The following is a 27582-nucleotide window of genomic DNA, read 5'->3' on the forward strand; positions in this document are numbered from 1 at the left end:
GATTTTCTTTGTTTTGTAGAATTTGTAGGATTTACTTTATGGCTTTTGTTTGTTTTGTAGGATGTTTAGAGATGATGTTAGAAATGTTATTGGAGATGGTGTGTTGGAGACGTTGAGAATTCTTTCTTCTATGTATTTGTGAAGACATATTTCTTTTGTAGACCATTTTGCCAATTTTTCTCTCTTTTGTATAATAAAGAATACTATCGACTTTCTTAGTTTGTTTTGTTTGTTATGTGAATATTTTTAAGTTGCTTAATAATGTTATATATTTTAGGTTATTCAAATCAAATTAAAATTAAAAATTAAAAAAATGACTATCTCCCAACGAAAAACGTCGAAATTTTTTTATCTCCCAACGACTGGTAAGCCATCAAGAGTTCAAATTCAAATTTTGAATTTCTGAAATTGAACTCTTGACAATGTCTATACATGTGTCGGGAGTACCAAACTCTCGACGGTGTGTGTTGCCACGCCGGGAGTTGTACTCCCGATGGATATATCCCGACCAAACTCTCGACGACTAGTTTGTCATCAAGAGTGGATTTCTCAATGTGTTTTTTTTACCATTTCCCAGTGATTTGAATCGTCAGAAAAGGGATAGTAAATTATGATTTCTAACTTTAACATCGGAACTTTTTTTCTTTGTTTTACAGGTCATCTCTTTCCTAAATTATAAATTTACCGTTGTTATCAAATGAATGTTAAAAACCATCAACTGAAAGATTAGATGTTGTTTAATTAAAAACAAAAATTATATTACAGTTCAAGTTGAATTTTTTTTTAAATAAATAAATAAATAAGAGGTGAATTTTTCAGGTGAAAACAAAAAGCTGAAGTCATTTTTTAAATAACATTCTTCAATCAACATCCATCTTTCTCATCACCTTTTTCGTTCTTATTGGTATAACTTTTCTTCATCAGGTATGATTTAGGCGTATCAATATTTTTTGTTCTCTTATAAAATTATTGATAAATTTGTAGAATTTTTTTTCTTTATAAGTTTGAGAAATTACTAGCTATATTGAAAAAATACGTATAAATTTTTAAAATAATAAGGACTCATTTGATAATCTTTTCGCTTTTAAAAATCAAGCTTATAAGCATGTCACAGATTAGGAGACAAGCTTCCATTTATTGTGACAGTGTAAGTTGTTAAAGAATATTTGATGGGTAGGGGTAGATGGTCTTCATTGGACTACTGGGACTGCTTACAAAGAGCTAACAGTAAAGAGGATTTGAGTAAAAATATGATACTAATGAATGGCATTTGGAGTTATCGTAACATTATCCTCCTGGTCTGAGTCTTTTGATAGAAGGTTGCCGACTCAAAGTTCGTCTATGGTTGTTGGAAGGCACCAGAGAAGGGGTTTTGGAAGCTTAACGTTGACGCCACTCGGTTGGAGAGCTCCTAACGTAGTGGAATTGGTTGGGTTATTCGAGATTAGAATGAATTGATGCCTAATTGGTGGTGATTTTAGGTCGGTAAAAATCTTAGAAGCTAAGTCGTTGTCGAGGGCCTATCGAAGACAAGAGAGATGTGGAATAGCCAAAATCTCCTATTCATAGTTGAGTCTGACTCATTGGACAAAGTCATCAATTTCTTGAATTGTAAAGTCTCTAATTTGTTTGAGGTTTGTTTATCTATTTATTTATGGAAGAGGCTTTGTTTCTTCCTAAGTTTGCAAATGTTTCTTCTTTTTGTAAAATCCCTAGAGAGGAGTATAAAATTGCCCATAATCTAATAGCTTTGACTTCCTCTCCAAGGTTTTGAAAAGAGATATTTCCTTCAGTGTTATTTTCCTCACCCTCGAGAGAGCTAGGACCTTGGTTGTTAGTTTTGGGTTTGATATATTATTTACTTTCTATCTATGTATTAACTAACTAAGCTATATTTTAATAACTAAAGGAAATAGTTATTATTATTATTATTATTATTTTGAAATTTAGGTAAAAATTCAAATATTTATTTAAGAAAAGTGAACATCATAATAAATAAAAACCTTGAAAAACTAAAAATTAAGAACGAGTATAAATTATCTCAATTTAATCTCAAAAGTTTCAAAATTCTTCAAAATAATTTTGGAGTCAATTTATCATAAATAGAAATAACAAATTAAAAAAAGAGATGACAATTTACATGTAAACTTAGTTAATATACTAGACAATAATGATTATCAAGGTTTTTTTTTTCTTTCTAAAGTTTAATTTAAAGTACAATCATTTAAGTCCAAAATTTTTTAAAATGTTTAAATAATTGTCCCTCTAATAAATCATTTACAAGAAAATATGAATTGATATATGGATGTAGCTTAGCTCACATCACCTTTTTCAAATTTGTCATGCAATTTTATTTTCTTTCAAACAATTGATGACAATTTGACTTGAATAACCATTTAAAACTTCAAGAAATATATTGAACCCTAAAAAGATACTTTTTACATGGAATTATCATTTTAGGTTGGTCTAGAAGGTTTTTCTCTTTTTTTTTTTTCTCTTTTTCTTTTTTTTTTTTCAAGAAAGGGGTAATACATCATAAATATATAAAGTTAAATTTGAAAAAAAAAACATTTATTTTTTATTTTTTATTTTTTATTTTTTGCAATTTAAGTGAAAATGTAAGGTTTTCTTTTATGCGCACACATATATACATATACATGCATTGAATAATACTTCCAATGACTAAAATGTTGGTGAAAAAGACAAGGAACTTTTTCTTTTATTTATTATTGGCAGCAATTCAGCCATGTGTATAAAGCTCATGCTAACAACAGAAGCCCAATTGGGATTTTTTTTTTTTTTTTTTTTTAAAAAAAAACAATAATAATAAATTTTAAATGCTAGGTTTAATAGATTCTCTTTCTTTTTCTTTTTCTTTTTCCTTTTTTTTTTTTTGTAAATTAATATAAATTCTCATTTGAGTGCATAGTTGCCCATTGATGAAATGCCAAATGTTTAAAACATGGCCTTTCTAAGTTCCAAAAGATGCTTAAAAGGTTAAATGAATATTGTTTTATTTATTTATAATTTATATGATTTTGTTGTTAGGTTATTCAAATTCTGCCCAATTGAGTTTAGTTCCACATTAACTTAACATATATTTCTTTTCCATCTTCGTAATTATTGAACCCAACAAAACAGAAGAGATAGATCGTTCTAATTAGTATTTGATATTTGATTTCTTTAAAAAAAATTAAATTATTTAAAAATGATGAATGTAGATATCAAAAATAAATATTTGATTGCTTGAGTTTACTTTTTTTTTTTATACCACTATAAGAAAGTACATATTTGAATCTCCAACCTCAAAAGAAAGTATATGCGTCAATTTCCATTGAGTTAAGCTAATTTCGACAATTTATTTGGATTAAGATTCTATAATATCCTATCGACCATCGTTATTATAATACACCACCGTAAAAGTAAAAAAGATATCTAATTTAGGACATATTTAACATGAGTACATTTTAATATTTTTATGATATTTTCAAACATTTGGAGAAGAGATATTCTAGTAGATTAAGATCTTTGATGGGTATCTCTCAACTTAAAATTACTATTTTTTTTTCCCTCCAACAACAAAATTTCTCGAAAAATAATTAATTATTTATTGCCTGCTTCCTTCCCATATCTGAATATCAGAAATATATATAAATATAGAAAGTATATTAAAAAAATATATATGAGATTTGAATAATGTTTACATAGGCCTTATCAAATCCAAGGGCATATGGGCCTCCTCGTTTTGACCTAGTCAACATGTCGGAAGATCAAATCTTCCTTTGCTTTTTAATTAGTTAATTAATTAAAATTTAAATACTAATTTTGGCTTTTTATTATTTTAGTCATTGTAATTTTAAATGTTCTTTTTGTTCTCTATACTTTTAACATTGATTTATTTTGGTCTTTATACTTTCAAAATATTCATTTTAGTCTTTGTACTTTCAATTTTTGTTCATTTTGATACTTGAACTTTAAAAAATAACTATTTTAATTAAGAGTCCAAAATGGTCACTTTTTGAAAATATATAGACCAAAATGAATCAAAATTGAAAATACACTGACTAAAATGAATATTTTAAAAGTATAAATACCAAAATAAACAAACATTAAAAATATAAAGACTAAAATAGTATATAAACCATTCATAAAAGTTTAATATTAAATGGAGAGACAGAGAGGGTGAACTTCAAAACTCTTTACAGTTCTCTCTCATCCACTTTGCAAATTTCAATACAATTTGCTTCAAAATTGGTTAGTTTTTGGTTGTTGGAAAGTTTTATTAGTTAACCAATTTTATTGTTTTTCTTTCATCATTATCAATTAGTCACTCAAGATATAGAATTTCAAGTTGATAGATATATCGATAAAATTTAAATATCAACAAACTCTATCTTTAAATAAATTTGTTTTCAACCTTATTTTAATAGAATCGAAGTATCATTTAATACAAAATATGAAAACTTTTCATTCATTCTCTTAATTTAAAGGATCGGTCGAACCAATAACAAAATATGATGTTACAAAAATTAGTTCCATAGTTTCAACTTTTTAAATTTGCAAAAGGAGAATGTTCTAAAGGAAATCGACACAGATGGAGAGCAACCAAGTACACATATTTATATATTTGAAAATGAATGTTGATTGATGACTGACAACTTATTAAAAATGAATGTGATTTATGTGTGATAGCGTTACTGATGTACTTCAAATTTTAATATTTTTGTTTATTGATGCCTATAGTCTACTCATATATTCAATATTGGAGAAATTTTTGTCAACATAAGCAAGACACAATTAAAAGTTGAGAAATATCCCGTCGACGAAAATCAAAAGTTGAGCAAAGTCTTAACAAGAGTAAAACCTCAGAGAATATCGAGTCAATGGAAACAAAAAGTTTAATACATCAATTGATATATGATAGTTTACTGACGTACTTCAAAAATTAGTATTATTGCTAAGTGATGTATTGTTGATCGATATATGATAGCTTGTTGATTTCTTCAAAAGTTTAATATATTGTTCGTTGATGCGTGATAATATGTTAATGTAGGGAAAAATTGGAATAGGAGTAAAACCTTATAGTATATCATCATAATGGAAATCGAAAATTTATGTACTGAATTAGTGCTTCATAGCCTACTGATGTATTTCAAATTTAAGGTTCTCGCTGAGGGGTGTCTAATAGGTAGACGATGTACCGGAAAATTTAAATTTAATTCCTTTTCAAATTTTATTTTCATAAATGTCCCATTTTTTTTTTTTTTTTTTTAATTTTTTCATATATAAGATTTAATGAATTTTTGAGATTAGAATATTCTTGAATGTGATGGATGGTGGGAGAGAAATTTGACACTGGGGGAATTTTTCTATATTGACGACCCATTTTTTTTTTTTTTTTTAATTTTTTCATATATAAGATTTAATGAATTTTTGAGATTAGAATATTCTTGAATGTGATGGATGGTGGGAGAGAAATTTGACACTGGGGGAATTTTTCTATATTGACGAAGCATTTTTAATGTTGGAGAGAGAAAATATATTTATTTGTTAAGATTTTGTTATTTTGTTTAATTGGAGAGTTAAAATGTATTTATTTATTGAGATTTTATTTCTTTGGTTAATTAGAGAGGAAATGCATTTGATCAAATTTTATTTTTTATTTAAGTTAGTTTTACGTATCAACTTATTGATTTTTCTAATGGATTTATGGTTATTTTAAATATATCTTAGAACATTTTATTAGGTATTTAAAATATTTTAATCAATATATGAAATATACTACCGTTTATAAATTAGAGATTGATTCAATGTTTGACATAAATTATAGCATAAACTAATATATGAAATATACCACAGTGTATAAATCTCATATTGGCTTATTGTTCAATATAAATCATAATATATATCATAAATTTTATTTATATCATATTATACATATAATATATAAGTAGTCAGAGAAGGTGAAGAGACGGGAGATAGAGAGAGAATGATTGACAACTTTGAAAAAAAAAAATTGGTTGAAATAAATCTTGCATGTGCATTGAGGGAATTTTTTAGTTTCTTTTTTAAAAATATGTATAATTAATTATAGGCGGGAGATAAAAAGGTAATTGGACCTGTAATTAAGAAATCATTTGGACATTTTTGAAAATAATAGTAAAGCTGCATAAAAATGAAATTTATAACTTTTATCAAGGTCATGTGTTGTTATCCTAAAATTTAATATATTTATTGATTGAGGTCTAATAGCTTGCGCATTTATTTGAAAAATTAACATACTTGCTGATTGATACATGATAACAGGATGTTGATTGGACTCGAAAAAATATTTTTATATGCGTGATTTAAAAAATAAAAAAATTAAAAATTAAAAAAAGAAACTTAAAGACACGCATGCAATTTTCATAAGTTCGATTGAAAATTTGAGTTTGTATATATTTTCATAAAGAGAGAAAAAAAGGGGTTATAATTGAATGAGGTGCTGTCACGTGGTAAGAAAATAGGCAGTGGGTGTCTTTTTAACACATTTGGCCACAGCTCGTTGTTATTGGTTACGAAGTGATGAGCCTCCACATGTAATACATGATTATGATGATGATGTAAAAAATCCCCTACTGCCTGTGGCTGTGGTTACTACCACTTCAAATTGGAAAATTTTATACTAATGAAACGTCAACATACTTTTAAAAATAAAGTAGACTAACATTAACTTGAGATCTACATCTATTAACATTTACGTAGACAAAAATTTATAGAGTAAATAAAGAAAGTAAGGTGTTTGGAAACCACTAGAAACTTTTTCATTCAAATATATTTTGCTTCTTGTGTGTGGTGTGTACTCAAAAACTGCATCCTCCAAATAAGTACAGCACAACTGGACCACTCTACCCACCATAAATCATTGTTCCATTTCAGCATAAAAGACAGTACATAATCTACAGTACACAGGACATTCTCGATGGCTACTGCCCACCCACAAAGCAATAATAATAATAATAATAATAATCAACTATAAATATATTTAATGATTGTTTCATGGTAGTGTACTTGTACATACAAAATTTCATCCATAGAGAAAAATTTACACTTGTATTATTGCTTCAGGAATCTTCAACGTAGAATGATAACATTTTTCTATCACAGGCCATAATCATTTAATGCAAGGTTCTTTCAAATTCCTTCCAGTTGATAAAGAATATTGAATTATAAACATATTTGAACACTGACACACCAGATGGAAGTTTCATCTTCTTTGGTGGTTAGATGCTGAGTCGTAGTCTCTTCCAAGTTCATCAAATTCCCAGTCATTTATCTCCTCATTTGAGTCCATTGTATCTACTCCTTCATCCGTATCTAGTTTTGCCATTTCTGCTTCCATGCTGAAATTCTTTGTTCGTTTTGCCAAGGACTCGTCAATTTCTTCGAAATTTAGTCTTCGAACTTCGGCTGTCTGTTCCGGCGTGAAAGCTGGACTTGAATTTACTATATGTGGCTTTTCATTGACGGGTAACTCTGGTTTTCGCCTCACAGTTTCAATCAACAATTTTGGTCTCTTGATGGATTCAAATTCTTGTTTTATTTTTTCAAGCGCATCGAATGTCTCTTGTACTTTCTCGTCAAGATTCCTGGATCAAAAGTGTTCATTGTGTTGCCAAAAAAAGCGTAAATTAGTAGTCAAGGGGTGATAAAGTAGAAAACATTGACAATGAATGCTATCCTATTTCCTTGCCTAGTCAACACTATTTTAGTACCTGACAACTCCTTTTGTTTCATAGAATTGCATCCTTACTGTATCCACAGTGCTTAAGGTGGAAACAAACTGGCCAGTTAAGAAAAGCAAGGAAATAGACAGACCAGAAAATTAATTAGATAATACAACAAAGAGCACGGTTGAAAGACTAAAAAGTAAACACTAGCAACAAATTAAAGATTGTGAATGGCAAATGCAACATAATTTTGAAGTACAATGTACCAAATTGACACCTTATGAATGAAAAGGAAGTTACAAGCATTCAAATAGTACTATCAATACCGATATACCTTGGATTCCATATCCAAATATTCCTCTTCAAGCTTTCTCCGTTGTTTATGGACATCTAAACTTCTATCATCTATATCGGGTGAAACATCTGACCTGAGGAAAGTTGGTCTCAGCAGCCTGGTTAATTATTTCACAAGTATTCTCATAAGAATAAAATGTTTTTTTAGAAGAACCATACTCTTTCATCGAACTCAAGTTCTCCTCAAGTTTTTTGATACAAGAAAGTGAGGGCTCCAATTTTCCCTAAAGAGAATAGATGGGCCAATATGCACGACAGTTCAGAAAACAGTAAACCACATCCCACAGAAGCAGTGGATGGCAACTAATGAAGATAAAATCAGTAAACTAGATAGCCTTTACCTTGTAAGAAGAGAGAAGGTTGATGACCAACTTCACAAAATAATCTCCATATTTTTCCAGCTCACCACTTGAAAAAGAGAGAAGAAACCAACGCCAAGCAATTTACTCATACTAGAATAGAGTATAACTTAAACGGAAAGACATGGTAGCTGATTCCATTTATTTGGTTCCAAAACAAGCAACGTAACTCAAATAATATTCTAGGCAAAAACAATTAACATACTCGACATGCTCCTCCTTTAATTGTCTTAGGGATATCTGGAGGTTCCACATATGCTCTAAAAAGTTTTTACATGCATTTACGGCACTGGCTTCTACTTTATATGAAGCAACAGATTTGAACAGCTCATCTTCCTATAACAAAAGAAAATCAAAAGGGAAAATTAAAAAAAAAAAAAAAAAAAAAAAAAAAAAAGAAAAAGAGAGAAAAGACCTTCAATTTGACACGTTATTGCAGGATGATATTAGTTCAAACAAGGCACAACCTATAGCTTGATTACCTTTGTCTTCAAGTGCACAAGTATCTGGTTACTTGCTTCATCAAAATGCTCTCTTTCTTCTCTTGCATTATGAAGGCGCATACGAGCAGCAGAGAGCAAAGTATTGACCTGAAACAAAGCATACATGCCCACAGAAGCTGATAAGTAAAAACAGAGTTCAAGTATCATATTCATGGTGAAGGTCGCACCCCAAAGAAGCAGAAAACTTTACACACTGAATATTGGATAGACTGACACTGAAAATCCATTGATGGTTTTTATACTCATATTTGGAGGGATACTTATCTAAAAAACAAAGTTCTTCCTCTGGGAGCTCAGTTATTCGAGCATCAACACCTCGAGATGTCCTTTAGAAGAAATTCCCTTGGATTTACTTGTCTCCAATTTGCTGCCCAATTTGTTAATCTTTAGCCATAAGAACAATTAACACCAATTTCTTGCTTAACTCTGCGTGGAGATCTGCATTTTGAGTCGTGGAAGTGCATTTCATTTTCCCATTGCTTTGCTTCTTGTTGGGCCATCCATGAGATGATCCTTCTTTTGTTCCCTTCAGGCTTCAACTTGATATTCTATGAAACCTTGTTAAAGGCCTGGAATCCTTGTGCGGCTTTGTTAAATTAGTCTCTCATCTTTTGGGGTATTGTATCATAGCCACAACAAGATTCCGGGTCTTCGATTGGGTGGTTCTCAATGTTTGTTTAGAGCATCGCGAGAGCTTGATTAATCGGTTTCTCATTTTCTTAGTTGAACTAAACCTGTTATCATGATATTCACGACTCTTTTGCTTCAGAAAATGCTAGCACTATTTTGAGAATCCTTACTTGTAAGAGCTGCTACAGTCGCCTATGTGCTTAAATCTTCTTTTCCTGCTATTGCCTTGATTCACTAGTACAGAACCTTGTGTTCACTTGTGTGAGCTCTTAGCTTTCATGCTTGTGCATTCTATATCTTTATTCATTTCAGTGAACGCCGTCCCTTGCTCATGCAAACTTGTTGGCAACTTATTCTTTGCTTGCTTTTTTTCTTAATTTGCAGTCTCACTTGTACGTTGCTAGTGTGAGACAAATGCTTCTTGAAGTTTTTGACTTTTTTTTAATGTGAAGATGAGTACTTGGGTTGAGTCCATTCTGGTTTTTTTTTTTTTTTTCCAGCTCTTTCATTATTTTCGAAAATCTTTCAATCAAGTCACCTAAACTTGATCTTCGATTTAAACCCTGGGGCACTCTTAATAACTCTATGGAGCCTATTGCATGTTCCTACTAAATTATGAAAGATGCCAACGAGAAACACAATTTCTCAACATATGCATAGTGATATTCAGTAATAGTGGATGAGAGCACCAATTTCAGTCACTCAGATAGAACTCTAGCAATGTTTTTGTAGAGACAAGATGTGAGGCTAATAGGTCTATAGTCTCCAACCCTTTAGCATCAATTTTTTGGGACTGAGGCAAATGTAGGTTCCCTTGAGGCTAGCATTTCCTCGAGTGAAGCACCCTTTCCATGTTGAGAATATGTTGCAATGACCCTTGCTTCCCTTGCACTTTGTATTTGGGTTCCTTTTATGAGGAAATGCCTTGTCCTGATAGTAAATCTTTTTGTTTGGTTAGCGTGAAATGGGTGGAACATTTGAGACAAGAATTTCTATGATTGAGAACGAGATGTGGGTCTATGAATGTTGTGTTGACGGCATGTTGCAAGAACATACCAACGCCACTCAAAATTTCCACTACCAAGCCTCAACCTTTCTTGGCAGATAAGCTACAAGAAGGATTCCTTGAAAGATACACAGAAAGGCTTGGACAACATGCCAGCATTATACCGGAGACTTTTCTGAAAATGGAAGACAAAATGGTGCAACACGGAGAACATGCAAGATGACAATGACTAAATTTCAATCTACTGAATGCACCTTGTACATCTCTACGGCTATGTGACCAGGTAGTGGACCCTCACTTCAAAGAGTGCTTGGTTTTGATGATATTTTAGAGTATAACAAAACAAGGGAGACATATTTTACCCATCTGAGACATGTATCATTAGCCAGAATATGTTTGACTTCAAAATGTTGTGTTTTTGTTGTTAGCTGCAAAGGGATGCAGTAAATAATTTTAGTTGCTACCAAAGAATAGGAAAAGTTTCAAACCATGAAGCATGTCCGAAATTTTTCTGGGTCTTGCCACTTTTTATAAAAAGTTCATTTGTGGTTTTAGCCCCATCGTCACCCCACTAATCGGTTGTGTCAAAAAGGAAGATTTCCGAAAATTCAAGTGGCTGAAGCTGAAGCAGCTACTTTCAAAGTAACAGAAAGAAAAGCAACGACTGGAGTGGGAGAGTCAGAGTCGAAAAGAGGATTCCTCACTTCTCCCTCATTCAAAACCATACATGAGACTTTCATCTCGCATGGCTCCTAAGCTAAGTGATAAAACATATTGCCAACGAATTTACAGTAAGTCCCCATTAACCGCTTAGGCATCGACCCGGGAAGAATCAATTCCAAGCTTATTGATAATCCATGATCAACTTCCTTTCGTTTTGAACGCACGATGAAGATCTATTTACCACAACAGTCTTGGTTTTTACTAGATTTCTCACCTGTGTGAAATTCCTGTTAGTGCCTGGACTGGAGTCGGTGTCATTCTATCTTTATGGAGGGAGAAGATAAGGAGTATTTATAGTTGACAGTTGAGACATCAATGATTCTTCATCGAACACATACTAGAGCAACCCATGAAAGTATACCAACTTCCCATTGGAAAAAATATGGTAAAAAAAATAAAAATAAAAGCACAACAAATCATCATAGAAGTAAGAAAACTAGACAAGAGAGGGAAAGTGCGAGATAATAGATAAAAGAAAGAATTTCAGTACACAAGAATGAGCCTGCTGAACATGGCAGAAAAAGAAACCCAACCTTTTTCAATTCAGCTTCCAGTTGATCCTTTTGGTTCTCAAGTTCTCCAATATCATCTGTCAATTCCTGAAAAATACCATGAAGTTTGACTACAATAAGTAATGAAATGGATCACTGTACTAGCACAATCGCGATAGGAAGCACTTGTAATCCAAGCATGCTACTAAGTTGTTGTGCCGAATATAAATAGAAATTTCAAACAAATATCATTGATAAATATATATACCAAAAGGGGAAACAAGTAAAAAGAGGGGAAGGAGCCAAACTAAAATTCATAATAGTAATATAATCCCATAATTCCTCTTGGAAACATTTTTCATCATCATAAATTGGAAAATTTGAATAGGAATTATAATTTTCTAAAATATTTGTAGATACTTTTCATATAACAAGATTATTATTATTTCTCTTACAAGAAACTGAGATATATTGATTGAAAGGAAAATAACAGCCAACCCCCCTATAATAATTATTAGAAGACGATAATTACAAAATTATATTTTGGCTGCAGACATCATGTTTATATTTAAAAACTATAGTGAATCAACTCTTTTAAAAAAAAATACGATAGTCATTTATTAACATCAATCGGTAATCAACCTACATGATGATTAACTATAATGAATAATAACAAATATTAATATCAATGGACTGGAATCACTTATTAACCTATATACTCATTAACCTGCATATTTATTATGAGTAAAAACTTATTAACCTATATAATGATTGAGCACAATCACCATTAACCCACATAATAATTACGTGGAATGACTGATATACATGTTTTGATTTTTGCTATATTTTATTTTAATTATGCTAGATTTACATTAACTTCTTCCATTCCAATCAAAGCTTCCAAAAAAAAAAAAAATGAAATAACATAAAACCACGTAACCTTCCATTCTTTCTTAATGGAAAGCCATAAATCAGCTGATAAATGAACTCCTTTATTATTACTCGATCCAAAAAAAGCAAGGTTGGGGGGGGGGGGGGGGGGGGGGGGGGGAGATTGGTTAGAGAACAATATGAATCTCTGCTTTCAATACCAACACTCGAAGATAACTGACCAAAATAAGATGTTACGCTTCTCAGGGCTTTTACATTTCCAAACATGTATACACAGGCCTTGGAGGAATGTCTGCACCCTTGTAGTGAGGAAACCAAAATAGGAACTCACAGAGAAGGACCAGAACGATTAAGTTTCCACAATCTTCAATCTAGAGTCCAAGAAAAAATTATATCATCCAGGTTTGCAAATAAAGCACCTTTCTCAATTTCCTGATCTACTCGACTTAAAATACAAATTAATCTAAATTAACAACTAACCTACTATTAACTACATTATACAAATAATGCAACTAATCTCCCCCATCAATTTACATGTTAATTGGATGAAAGGTGAAGTTTGAAAGAGCTAATTGGTTTTCCAATAAAAAAACACGAGCTTTAAGAAAAAGACTCAAGGAAAGGAGCATGAAAAAGATCCAAAGCAATCATTTCCATATTTCCGCCATTAGCAAAGAGTAAGTGAAAGATGGTTTCGAATAGTGACTTGGGGGGTAAAGGTAGGCCAAGGGTTGGAGAGCAATTTTCGGGAAGTCCCGGTTTCTCGTCATCTCGACGTAAGTTTATTGTAGTGTTTCTTTTCTTATTTCAATAATTTTTTCTATCATATTTGTGTTGGAGCTTTTGGTTCCCATTAAATTCAATTTGAATTGCAATAATGGGCTATTGTTGGAAAACCACCATAAGAATTCTGAAGTGACAACTCCTTTTGTACTCGAGGATTTTGAAATTTGATAGAAACTACGAATTCAAAATAGAAATTGAAAGTAAATGTTATTGATATAAGAAGAGAATTACAATAATTCAAACACCTAAAGGGGCTTGGATTAGGTTCTCCCAAAAACTGCTAAAAAATTGTGGCTGCCTACGACCCCATAATCTCACTCTAGTTATAACCATCTTTCACTAACCAGCTCTTTGCTAACGACACATACCCTCCCAATATCTTAATAACATATCTACTACTTCCCTACTTATATTCCTGACAAATTTTTAAAAGAGCATTCCCCTTAACTATGTTTAGAAGTTCTTTATTATTATCCATTCCTCTATCAAACGCTGCTCTTCTCGCCCCTGTGTTAGCACAACCTTAATGAGCTTTTATGGGCTGAAAAAGATTGAAAGTTCACAGCAGGTAAATAGTTTATTGTAAAGTTGGAAATAACATAAACCAATAATAATGAAAGAGGCTTCCTGTCACCACTTTAACTATCACCTGATCAAACTTCTATTCCTCTCCAAAGGCACAGAAGGAAATTCCTAAGAATAAGTGCTCTAACCATCTTCCCTTGTTAGCATCTCTGTTCCCCATAAAGCTAGGGACAATTGGGTTTTGAGTTTTTCTTAACAACGGCAAAGCCAGCAAGTCAGATAACATGCTCCAACCATCACTCTTTCCAACTGAGACATTAATTCTTCCTTTCCTCACATTGGATTCAAGCTTTAGATCTTCTACAAAGACTCCTCTTCCCATTTCCTCTTTTTCATTAACCCATAAATCTTCTGTTCTTTGATTGGCAAAATATGGAGGTGAGAAAAACTTGTTTGTGATTGGTTAATTAAGAGGTGATATTTTTTTTGAAAGAAGGAAAACGATGGCGGTGAAATCTCTATAAAAAGCAACAAATTTAGAAGAATTATTGCACGGAGGTGCCGTGAGCCTTTTTAAGAAGTACAGCTGAGAGCCACTTGAAGTTTATTTTCTCTTCAGTAATTTATGTTTGTGCAGTAAACCTATTTGAAAAATACAGTGTGTATTTTTCTTCTTGTTTCTCGTATTGTTTATTCCACGCTATGAGTTATGGTACTAGACTCAAATAGTTCTTGTTGGGCTATTCGGGGAGAGATTTGTAGCACAAGTATTGGGTTCTTTGCAATCTCTATCATAGTAAAACCTGCAGTTGCAGAAAACATGACGTAGCCCCTAGTTTTGGGGGAACCATTGTATTTTTCAGTGTTGTTCTCTTTTTCCCTTATCATCTTTATTTCCAATTTTATACCAATTACTTATTTGACTTTAACCTGTGAAGTAGGAGTTTGAGATATAATTTAGTTTATTCTGCATTTATTTATATCTCGCATGAGTTCCCAACAAGTGGTATCAAAGCTTCTGGTTTAAGAATCATGGATCAACAGAACCAAGAGGATTTGAGTGTATCATAAAATTTGATAGGACAAATTTGGATATTGGAAGATGCAGGTTAAGGATTTCTTGACTTACAAAAAAATGCATAAAGCATCCTGAGAGGAATGTCAAATGAAAATTGGGAGAACCTAAATGAAGAAGCAGTCACAGTCATCAGAATGTGTTTGTCGATGGATGTTGCCAGTCTTGTAGGCTTGTAGCCACTGAGACTAGTTCAATCAAATTGATGGAAGCATTTACAAACAGGTACGAGAAATCATATGCTAATAGTAAGGCTTATCTCTTTAAGAAATATTTCAACATGAAAATAGCTGAGGATGTTTCTGTTAATTCATATATTATTAAGGTTACCACTTTAATTAATCAGTTAAAGTCTATTAAGGTAGAATTTACTGATGAAATGTATGCTATTCAGTTATTGATATCTTTACCTGATAGTTGGGAAACTATGAAAACAATAATGTCTAATTCATTTGGGGATAATACATTAAAGTTTTTAGGAGTTTATTTAGCTATAGCTGAAGAAATTCGTAGGAAAAACAGTAGTAAAGAATCTATTGTAGGTTCAACTTTAGTTGTAAGCAAGGGTAAAAACAAGATAAATTCTGAAAATGATTGACCGAATAGCAGTATGAAAAAGTGGAATAATAGGAACAAGGAAATAAAATGTTTTTCTGTCACAAAAGGGTCACTTCAAAAGTCAGTGTAGGAAATTAGAGGAAGATCTAAAAAGAAAGCAATAGGTGAATATAGTTGAAATTGATGAAGAAATAAATGATGTTTGTGTCTGTGTTGAGAGTAACACATAAAGTAGTAGCGACTCATTTGAATGGACAATTGATAATGCAACTTCCGTACATATAGCTCCAAATAGGAGTCTATTCACATCTTTCACATCCGGACACTATGGCCTAGTAAGGATGGGGAATGGTAGGGCTTCCAATATAGTTGGAATTGGAGATATTAATCTGAAGATGGAGTTTGGAGAAAAGTTAGTACTACGAAATATCAGGTTTGTACCTAGGATGAAGATAAATCTGATCTCTGTTGGCAAGTTGGATGATGAAGGTTACAGGTGTGAGTTTGGCAATCCCCAGTGTAAACTAATGTTTGGATCCTAGGTAGTGGCAGTTGCCACAAATATTCTACACTGTACAAATGTCAATTTAATGTTACCAAAAGAAAGGATCAGTGAGATGGTGGATGCCAGTTAAAGCTGCAGATGGCAGGTATAGAGTTATAGTTAAGGCAGCAGTAATGATATTCAATTTCGATCAATTGGATCAAGATCCCTCACAAAAGCAATCGAGAAATCCGAGAGAGAAAGTTGATGACCATCACGAAACCCCCAATTGTGACGAATGGATCGATGAAGTCGTTAAGCCGAGTAAGTGCATCAGATTGGAAGACCAAAGCAGTTGCTAGGGTAAAAAAATAGAGTCTCCAGTTTGGCAGCAGGCTTGAAGGAAGGAGTCAAGCCACTTACAGAATGTGTCTTTCTTCAAAAACAGGTGTTCAAGATTGAAGAAGATGTCAATTGATACCACTTAGCTGAAGTGGGAGTACGGACTATCTTTTATATCTAGGGGACAGTTCCACGTAGTTGTTCGTACCTCAGAGCAAGCACAGATTATCTACAGTTATTTTATGATAGTTTCCTATTTTGTTACTTTGCTGATTTTACAGGTTCTATGTTGAACCTTGGAATTCGCCAAGAAAATTAGAAATAACAGACGTAGTGGAAGCAAAGTCTTGGAATTTACCAAGATCATAAAGTTTTGTTGCAGTGGGAGGCAAGATCGTCGTTTTGTCTCTAAGTGGGAGATTGTTAGGAAAGTGGAGACAAAACTTTATCTATTCTTGGAGCCCAAACAAAATTAAAGCACGTTTCCTCTTTTTCATTAACCAATAAATCTTCTGTTCTTTGATTGGTAAAATATGGAGGTGAGAAAAACTTGTTTGTGATTGGTTAATCCAGAGATATTTTTTTGAAAGAAGGAAAACTGTGGCGGCGAAATCTCTTAAAAAAGCAACCAATTAGAAGAATTATTGCACAGAGGTCCCGTGAGCTTTTTTGCTAAAGAAGAAGTACAACCGAGAGCCACTTGAAGTTTATTTTCTCTTCAGCAATTTATGTTTGGGCAGTAAACCTATTTGAAAAATACAATGTATTTTTTCTTCTTGTTTTCAGGGTTTCTCATATGGTTTATTCCAAGTTACCAAGTTGCAGTGACGGTCAAATCTAACCCTTTTCTTCACAGCCCCAAGTTGCAGCCGTCGCCATGGTGAAGTATTCTAGAGAACCAGACAATCCCACCAAGTCCTGAAAAGTCCGTGGCTCAGACCTCAGAGTCCACTTTAAGAACACAAGGGAAACTGCACATGCTATCAGGGATTTGCCACTGGCCAAGGCCAAGTTATTGAGTTGTGGTACTGGATTCAAAGAGTTCTTGTTGGGCTATTTGGGGAGAGATTTGTAGTGCGAGTATATGGTTATTTGCAATCTCCATCATAGTAGAACCTGCAGTTGCAGAGGAGTAGACGTAGTCCCGAGTTTGGGACGAACCAGTATATTTTTCGGTGTCGTTCTCTTTTTCCCTTATCCTCTTTATTTCCAATTTTATGATCGATTACTTATTTGGCTCTAACCTGTGAAGTGGGAGTTTGAGATATAATTTAATTTATTCCGCGTTTATTTATATCTCGCATAAATTTCCAACACCAACAACCTTGCAATCATCACTCTTTTGTTGGCAAATGAACTCACGGAGGATTAGAAAGAAGATGAAAATATATATCTCTCAACCCAACAGCATGAGTACAATACATGGATTATGAGAAAGTTAGCTACACACTTCAACCAACCTAACTCTAAACTTCCCTCTCTCTTGAATAAATGAAGCTGTAAAAGAATTATTTTTATTAACAAAAAATGATAATAATAAAATGTACATATCTCAACTATAGAAGCATGAATACAATCCATGGGTACGAAGAAAAAGGGAGAGATAGCTACCCACCTCAACCAACCTAACTCTTCTCTCTTTCTTCAAAATTTAAGGTCTTGTTTGGTAACCACTTGATTTTGATTCTTGAAAATTAAGCTGATAAACACTACTTTTACCTATAAAGTAGTTTATTTTGTTATTCACTTTCCACTAGTGTTTCAAAAACCAAACCAAATCTTGAAAACTAAAAAAAAGTAGTTTTCAAAAACTTTTTTTTTTTTTTTTAGAGTTTAACTAAGAATTCAAGTGTCACTTCCATAAATATAGTATGAAATTTAGGAGAAAAGAAGCATAAATTCAAAAACTAAGGCCTCATTTAGTAACCATTTGGTTTTTCGATTTTAGTTTTTGAAACCTCTTTCACCTCTAAATTTCTTACTTCGTTATCTACCTTTTACCAATGTTTACAAAAACCATGCCAAGTTTTTTAAATTAAAAATAATATTTTAAAAAATTTATTTTTGTTTTTAGAATTTGACTAATGTTCAACTCTTTTCCTTAATAAAGATGTAAACTAATGTAAGAAATGGAGAGAAAATAGGTTTAATTTTCAAAAACCAAAAACCAAATAATTACAAAATGGGACCTAAATTGTTACCAAATGGGACCTCAAAGATTTACTTTCAAACAATAGGGAAAAGGGCGATGACACTTCTAAAGGAAGAAGGCATATGGGTGGATGTTCATGGCTTCTCGGCCTCTGCCCCCATTTAGTTTCCCATGACACTGCACGGAGATCAAGTTCTCCGAGGGGAATTACTTTTAAAGGGGGGCATATGGGTAGGGGATGTTCATGTTTAGTTTTTTTTTTCTTTTTTTTTTTTCAAATCAATAAAAAATTAATTCCTTTATAATATTTTAAATTTTCTTTAAAGACAATAACAAGCCAGGGATTGAACCCTGGCCTTGGAACTATTAAACAATACCAATGCCACTTCCGACCACAGAAGCAACTTTTTCCACACAAATTTTTCATATAAATGGGTTAAATTCCTTATGGAGAATCTCAATTTAAAGAGGAATTTCTTAAACATCCTCATAGAAATAAAATATATTACCTTTCATATTAACTTATTATCCATACATAGTTCAAATGATGGTTCAAACGTAATTATCCATGTTATTAAACAATAAAAATATAAATTTAAAATTATATATAACAATGATATTGATAATAATTTTTTATTTAAAAATTAAAAAAAAAAAAAAAAAGAAAAAAAAAAAGAAGGGGAGAGAGGGTGGGAACAGGGACAGGGAATGTTCCTCATCTCCATCCCCATTTAGTCATGCAGATTTTTTCCCCCCATTACCCACCTAAACGAGAGTTCCCCATGGAAAAAAGAACATCCCTATGCAAGGGTACGAGTTTTGTTTCCCATCCCCAATGGGTTAATTGGAGGATTTATGGTTTAGGAAATTTGCCTTTGGGGTGTGACCTTAGATAGCCTAAGTTTAATAAAACCATATTTAAAGTGTGGGTTTAAGTAACCTGGACTAAAAGAAAGTTATGTTTGAGTGCAAGTTTATAAAACTTGAGTTTATAAAGTCTTATTGTATCTAACATATATGTTATTTTGTTTCTAAAAGTATATTTTATTTTTAAAATTATTAATTTTTTATTTAATATTTTTCATTATTATGTTATTTTGTTTAAACAAAACTAAATGTACATGTATATCGCTATATTTCTAATTTCTACCAGAAATATTTTTTCCTAAAAATGGTACTAATATTATATGAATATTTGATTTGTATGAATATTGTAGCCCAACCGTTACTATACTAAAAGGTAGGAGGTTAGAAAAGCATTTTTTATTGATTTTATCCAAAATGCTCAACTGATCATTACAATAGAGCCATTAATGTAATTTCTTTGTAATTTAATTAATTAATTGTATAATTTACCTTCGATTGATAATTAAAATAATCTTTTTACTGAGGAAGAGAAAACAAGTAGAAAATTGGCACAGCAGAAGCGTCAGGAAGTTGACAGAACCAGAAACTCGATAGCAAGATATCCAAAGCATACTATGCAAACGAATCTATATAGCTCAAAAGCGAAAGTTCTTACCTGTAGCTTTCTGATATTTTCTGATGGGTTTATCAACTTCTCTAAGGGATATTATCTCTTTTAGAAGGAAAATTACCTTCTCAGCTTGGACCATTTCCTTGGACTTAGCTACCCGAAAGTTGAGTGCCTCCTCCTTCTGCTCTCTGCTAATGACATGCAGAAAAAGATAAGAAACGCATTCAACAAGAGAGCCGGAGGTGAATCTCCACTTTAAGACCCTTATCAACAAAAGTACCTCCGTATACTTATGACGCTGTCACAAGAGAAGTATAATGTACCAGCTTTATAATAAATCATATCTATTCTCTCATCCTTTCACAATCGATTCTACTTGACATGACAGTTGAGATTTTTGTAACAGCATAATATTTTAGCATGACAAAAAGGTAAAGCTTAGAGATTCACTGATTCATTTGAGGCAGCATAATATTCTTTTTTCATTTCAGTGCTTTATTTTTGCATTAAAAACCAAAATGGTCACCTGCCTATCAACAGATCATCAGAAATATCAATCGTGAGAAGACATTTATACGTATTTCAATACAGATAGAGTTTGTATCTTTTGAGCATTAGCCTCTTTTCATTACATTAGTGAAAAATTTTGTTTCTTGTTCAAAAGAATTTAGGGTTGAGGGAGATAAAAGGATTAACATTGAGGGTAAAGAAGGTAAAGTAAGTTCTATTTTGGGCTCCCTCTTTTCCTCCTAGTCAGGGTTTTTTTTTCTCCTTTGAACAATCATTGATCTCTAGGCCCAAATTCCCAAACTAGTGCTTAGACAACATATAACATGCATCCACAATATACTATTACCTTCTTGTAAACCAAGTCTGAAAAAACATTTGGGTAATTTTGCTTCGAGGCTTGAGTTGTCTATTTTGTAAGACGACTTCCTATAACTTCTCCAGTTTTCCCCATCTTTTGTGCAATTGGATGAAACATACTTTTATTGACCCTCTTATGCAATGGGGGTGTTTGATACTACACATCTTCAGAATATATCTTAATGTTTTTCTTATTAACCCACAATACGCAAAGCGCAAGGGAGCAAGTTCCTGTTCCTTGTGGTCACTCCTGAGAGAGGGAGAAGTCCTTTCAATCAATGTGATTAAGGGTTTAGTTAGAGACTTTGCTTAGAAGGAACTAAACTTTCCAAAATGTCTACAAGAAAAACGATGTTTTCGGGGAAAATAGTGAAAGCTCTGGCATCTCTTTGGTGCTCTCGTAGTAAATATTATTGTAACTATTGTCTTCTGTTTCTTAGCCAATGGGAGTGATATTTTAACTCCTTGACCTTGAAAGAGGATCTCTTGTCCTCACCTTTTGTATTCTTTCATGAGTAATGGGAGCGTCAAATTTAAAATAATATCACAAAAAATGCCATATTGCACATGGAACCCTTATAAGAGCAAAAAAAACATGAAAGCAACAATTAACAAATACGTGCAAGCCATAAATCTGCATTAGTATTATATTAAACCTGTGGTCTACAATACGCTTTTCAGCTTTCAAGGTGGAATTGGCCAAAGATTCCGATAAAATTCTCAGTTTCTCAACCTGCAATATAAATTGATTGTGGTTGTTTAACGGTAAAAGCATACAAACAATCAATCCATAAATAAAGAAACTAGAATTTGTTTCATTAACAAACTTTCTTTTTCAAACAACTACCAGCTTGAAGAACATCAAGAGCAAAAACATAGTTTTTGCAAACATAACCATGATGGTGCATACTACTACTGATCTTCCATTAGGACTATTATAGTGCTAATATTAGTATTATAACACTATTGTAAATATCTTTATCATATTGTCCTTGATTGTCTCTTTACCTTCTCCTACCTGGGTTAACACTTGTACACTTTATCTCTTCAGTGAATGGAATAAATTATTATGATACCCCAACCTTAGTGTTTACAAGGACCAAAGATTCTTACATTGATTTTCTCCTGGTAACCTTTCTAAAATCCCATTCTTATTTAAATAAATAAAATAAAACGAAAACACACCTACTTTACAACACCAACAATTCTTCTCTAGAGTATGTCTATTGCAGAACATGTAAAACCGTGTAAGACTTAAGACTCTAGATTTTGAAGAGAGAGAGAGAGAGAGAATAAAGTAAATCTTATTCAGCAGGCCACAAATATTTCAACTCATCAGTTACTGCAGTCAGATATCTAAGGACTAAATCCCCGACACCTCTATCAAAAAATTTGTTTAATAAGTGAATGGTATTAGTGAGAGTTTAATAAAGTTGATATCACCGTATGTGGAATTTTTAAGATTTAATTGGGAAATATAAGTACTGAAAATGGCAGATGTGCTTAAAATGCATGAAGTTTGTTATATGCAATCTAGCTCCAGTCAACCAACCAAAAACATCAGATTAGTTAGTTCCCTTATCCCATTCTCTTAACCCTACAGCCAGGGAGAGGAACGGACCTTTTCAGCATGAAGCTGTGGAGAATCCCCGTTGTTGAACAGCTTCTTCTTTAGTAGGAGCTCCTCCAACTTGGAGCATAATTGAACTTGTGAAAGTATTTCTTGTAGAATCTGTAATTTACATTATGAGATCTAATGTGACTTATACTTTCTTAAAACTCAAAAAGGAAAGCAAATAACAGAAAAGATGAACAAGTACTTGCTAAAACATTAAAAGTTGAAGCAAATAATAAAAAATGGTTAACTAGAAAAATGACCACATTTAATACATGGTTCATATCTATGTCTTTAGATATAAAATAAAGTCATAACCACCTTAGAAGCTCTAGTATCATCATCAAATGTGTTATCTCCGTCTCCACTTGAAGGTGGCATCTCTTCATGATTCTCATCAAGTGTTTCTTTCAAACTACATGCTTTAGCATCTATTCTGAGAGCAGAAAATTGGAAGAATAAATAAATTTGTTTGAAAAAGGAAATTACAGCGTGAATCTGCTAAATACATAACTACTAATTAACTAATATTACAGAGAAGATCAAATCCCACATTAGTGATCAACTACCCATAAGATAATTATCTGTAACTTCCCGTAACTTTATACCCATAAATTCCCAAATTAATATTTTCAGCCACTCTCTATTTTCCTTATCCATCTTATGAGTCCCACACCAAGTACCAGTAAAACTGGATTCGAGGATTATCAATACCCACACAAATAGATCACCGCGTCCTTGTGGTGGAAAAACTTGGAAACTGAATAGCAATTTTTGGCTCCCAACTTGTTTCCTTGATACCTTGACCCTCCTACTGAATAAGAACCTCTAGAGTGTTATCTCTACTTTGTCACACCAACAAAACTAGTTTTTCTTCAACTGCTCTGTTAATGAGCCTGCAAGCTAGCACGCAAAATTTCAGGGGTAACAACTGCTCTGTTAATGAGCCTGCAAGCTAGCACGCAAAATTTCAGGGGTAACCTATAAGACCCAAAAATCCTTTTGGTTTTCATATGCTTCGAGGCAATGGCCAAGAAAGCATTGCTCGGTTGTTCACTATATCATCCTTTACAACACCTGCTGAAATAAACTAGTTTAAAGAGTATCCATTCCATTCTCCTTCAATTCACCAAGCATCAGCATTACCAGATCATAGAATCAAAATTTACGATAAAAAAACTGAAACTACAGAACAAGGTCATAAATTGAGATTAAAGTCAGATGCCTAGTATCAATTTCAGGAGGACAGACTGGGTTTGACTTTGATATGCTTCTAAATATTGTGTTCTCAAGAACTTATATGGTGGCTCAATCAAAAATAAAACGAACACTAAGCTTTAGAATAAAAAAACAGGAAACTGGCTTTCGAGTTTGAGAAAAAGTCCAAATGATTGTCAAAGTGAAGGGGCGAAAAATGAGCCCTCAAAATGTGTTAGATGGAGTGTTCCTAAACAATAAAGACAAGCTTTGGTCATTGGAGCGTTTAGGAGAGACCTACTTTTGCAAGGATATTTATTAAGTCAATAGCTGCTGGATTTTATCAACCATGTATAACCTTCCAAAAAGACTAGCCACTCCAAAATGTTCGCTTTTCTCAGACCCTTTGATTTCCATGAAGCATGATACAGCCATTTAGGCAACAAAAACCACAAACTCTTTAGTCGAAGATTGCAGAGGGATCTAACCGAATTCTTTCGTCCTTTCATCTACTCAATAAGAAGTCTTCAATAAATTGTAATAGTTCACAATAGTCGTCCACTACTTTATCCTTCAAATTTCTTCTTTGGAAAACTTCCTGCAGGCTATTACTTTCCTCACAAGCCTCAAAACCAATAAATATCTTCCTTTGAAAGGTCAAAATTTCTTGGGTATCTTGCCGCCAAAAGGTTGACACGAATCATGCCAGAGAAAATCTTGATACCGTTACTAGCTTTATTGAAGAAAAATCTTAAATGTAGTTTCAAGCTTTTCATGATATTCCACAAAAGGCTTCTTGAAATTCCTATCCTTTTACCATTTGTGAATCACCCAAAATTATCTTTTCCAAAAATACGATCTAGTTGGAAGAACTTAGTTCTTTTATTTTCTGAAGTCTGCCTTTGTAGACCTTAAATCCTTGAACTCTTTGATAATTTTTCAATCATTAGTGACAGGTTTTGCATCTTATTAAAAAAAATTAAGAATAAGAATAGGAATAAACCATTACAAGTTTACATAGAGTATATCTAGAGCACCACCGACATGGATCATATAAAATGGAGCAGCCAGGAAGAATTAAACATCAATAGAAAAACTTACAAGCTTCAGTGATATGAAATTGGAAATCAGAATTAATCAATCAGGCTAATACAACCATCAGTGTATTGAAGCTTTTCATAATCCTTTCATTCAGAGTGGGCTGTTACTTTCTCTTATGGTGAATCTTCTACAGCTAATCCCACTTTCTTCACCGGATAATGACAAAATTGAGGTTATGAAAAAGTTTGATTGTATGCTGTCTTAGGACAATTAACTCTAGCTTCCTCCAAGGGCATTCCCTTTTTTGTCATACATACTTGAAAGTCTCATTAGAGCTAACACCAATTCACCCTCGTTGTATAGATTTCAATTTAGTTCAGTTGTAACTCTATCCATACAAATCCATGCATGCATAATGTATCAAATAACTAATTGATGAAAACCAATGAATGTAATATGAAAGATATGCTTATTCACCACCTATCAAAATCAGCATTTATTTTCAGCCCGGCAATTGCTTCTTGGACATATTGCAGCAATTCTTCTCGTTTTACCTAAAAATGGCAGCGACAGAGGGAAGTGACTGCTTTGCCCATGCTAATTTTATGCTGAAATTAATTCATGCCTTCATGACATTACCAGTACTTCATCTTGGTATTCTGAAAATGCATTTGCCAAATTGTGTACACTCGTCATTACCGCTTGACGTACTTCCTTCCCTCCTGAAAGACAGAGCCTGAATATAGCCATGATAAAGGGAACTTAAAGTCTAAGATATGAGTGGGAAAATGATCATGAGGCGTAGAAGTTTCTAAAATTGTTTCTTCTCGTCAGGAAAAGTAAAGTGAGAAAATTTTCTGAAATCAGCTGCAGAGCATAAAGAACACGTAAGGCCTAACTGAGAATGAATATTCACCCATATATCTCTAGAAGTAGTGATTCTTCTTCGTCATTAGGTTCTTCGAGAATCTGAGTCATAGAAAAGAGTTAACCTGCGGTTAAACTCCATGATCAGCAAAAACAAAACCCACAAAAGTAGTAGAGAACAAGAAATCCCTCAATTCCCGGGTGGGGGAAAAAGAATGCCAACAAATTACATATAAAGTGAATACAAGTTAAAATTCTAGGCCTTTTATGCCTATCAGATTATTACATCATTCCAACAGAGACCGAAGTAAATGAAATATTAATATATCTGGAAGTTGGAACTACCTAGCATATTTTCGTATACCAATGTTTTGCAAACAAAAGGATATCGACATGCACTCAATTCAACTTACCATAGATAACGTAATGCCTTCTAGAGCTTGGCTTGTAAGAAATACATCACGAAAAGTTCTTAGCTCGCCTCCCAAATCTGGGTCCACATAATAGACCTGCGCAAGATATCAAGCAGCATTTCATGACGTTCAATGCTGAGGAAGAAAACGAACAAAAAAACAACCAGAAATCCTTCAATCAAATCAGACATGCAAAAATGTTCAGGAAACACAACACTAATTGATTGATATACACACCAATGTAGGTTTTTTCGGAGAATCTTTATTTTCATCGTTAAGCTGGTCTGTCGGACTATTTTTACCACCCTCAATTGAACCTGGTGAAAATCTATCCACCTCTTTGAGGGCAACTAGCCACCTTCTCAATAACTGAACTCTCTCTATGCCTCTAGACGAAACAGATATTTCTTCCAGCCTTTTTACTGTCTGTTTAAACCCCTGCATATTCCTCGGTCCCTGCCTCAAGAATCAAACCCTAAACTTAACTCGTCTGAGATGCAGAAATCGCAACAAGTAACAAACGCGGATACAAAGAGGTAAGTAGTAATGCCTACAGATGTAAACAGAGACAAATACCGTACGGTTCCATGCCCTAGAAGTAAATGTTCAAAGATTCATAACGATACCAACTGAATGAACCAAACGCCATTAAAAGCAAAGAGAATTGAAAGGAAAAGTGAGAATGAAATTACAATGCGGTCTTGGATGATCTTGGCGCCCTCCACAACAGCGTTTCCTGCATGGTAAACGACGGTGCCGGCAACGTTACGGACAGTGCGGGTGATATTATCCTTCCCTCCAGCACCTGCTTCCACTGCCCTGATCACCGCTGCTCTAAGCCACGACATCTTCGCCCTTACCTCCCCAGGTCTCTCTCTCTCGCTCTCTCCTTCTTTCTCTCGTTCTAATACACAAAAACGAGATCGACACTGAATCTCTCAACCTCGAATCAATGTTTGAATAGTTTCTTTCACAATTACAGAAACTATTTCTCCAATGCCGGTGGATGATTTCCGAATAATCGGAGAGCTTGTTGAAGCAAAACGATCGAACCACAACGATGAAGATTTGAGAATGCAGATGAAAAGAGATGGAAATCGATACTGTCCGAGAAAGAGAGAGAGAGAGATCGGAAAATGTAAGAGAATGGGAGAGGGGAAGAAGAAGTCAATAGGAACCGCGTCCCAGTTCAACGCAATTCTTCTCTGAGGCAATGGCTCGATTCCTCTGCCAGCAATTTCGCTCCAAAATTTATAACGATTACCAGAACGGTCCCTTGCAAATCACGCTACCTTCATAAATTGGGACTCTCTCTGTCTTGGGCCTAATCTGAGCCCATTACCGGAAATAAGCCCTATTGGGACGTTAAAAACGTTTGATTAAAAAACACGTTTCGTCCTCAAATTTATAACATTCTAGTTCTTTGATTTGTAACAATTAATTCTTATAATTTCAATTTTAGAACAATTTAAACCATAAACTTTAGCCTATAACAATTTAATCTTTATATTTTTAAA

The 27582-nt window shown here is 33.2% G+C and overlaps 1 protein-coding gene across 5 annotated transcripts; it reads right to left on the reverse strand.

Moving 5' to 3' along the window:
* Positions 1-7038: 7038 nt before the first annotated feature.
* Positions 7039-27271, reverse strand: LOC120073830. Of its 5 annotated transcripts, none has more exons than XM_039026695.1 (18): positions 26758-27271; positions 26303-26521; positions 26066-26161; positions 25702-25754; positions 25425-25521; positions 25266-25339; positions 22869-22983; positions 22554-22664; positions 21589-21665; positions 20187-20253; positions 11818-11883; positions 8905-9012; positions 8628-8758; positions 8405-8471; positions 8223-8287; positions 8044-8137; positions 7755-7822; positions 7039-7628 (listed from the first exon to the last, which is right to left on the reverse strand). In XM_039026695.1, the coding sequence occupies exons 1-18, from the start codon at positions 26911-26913 to the stop codon at positions 7247-7249; spliced, it is 2046 nt and encodes a 681-aa protein (XP_038882623.1). In that variant the 5' UTR covers positions 26914-27271; the 3' UTR covers positions 7039-7246. The 5 variants fall into 5 exon arrangements, with proteins under 5 accessions (XP_038882623.1, XP_038882622.1, XP_038882624.1 ...); XM_039026694.1 differs by having other exon boundaries at positions 20187-20256; XM_039026696.1 differs by lacking the exon at positions 26303-26521 and having other exon boundaries at positions 20187-20256.
* Positions 27272-27582: the final 311 nt, after the last annotated feature.

Source organism: Benincasa hispida, chromosome 3 (genome assembly GCF_009727055.1).
Source record: "Benincasa hispida cultivar B227 chromosome 3, ASM972705v1, whole genome shotgun sequence".
Classification (NCBI taxonomy): domain Eukaryota; kingdom Viridiplantae; phylum Streptophyta; class Magnoliopsida; order Cucurbitales; family Cucurbitaceae; genus Benincasa; species Benincasa hispida.

What these genes read in the sequence shown, in the direction of transcription:
- LOC120073830 (XM_039026694.1), bottom strand. Translation starts at nt 26,913, where the DNA reads ATGTCGTGGCTTAGAGCAGCGGTGATCAGGGCAGTGGAAGCAGGTGCT. An exon ending in AGATCATCCAAGACCGCATT is followed by an intron (nt 26,522 to 26,757) that starts GTAATTTCATTC and finishes TTCTTGAGGCAG; the next exon opens with GGACCGAGGAATATGCAGGG. An exon ending in TTAAAGGAGGAGCATGTCGA is followed by an intron (nt 8,472 to 8,627) that starts GTATGTTAATTG and finishes CTCTTTTTCAAG; the next exon opens with TGGTGAGCTGGAAAAATATG.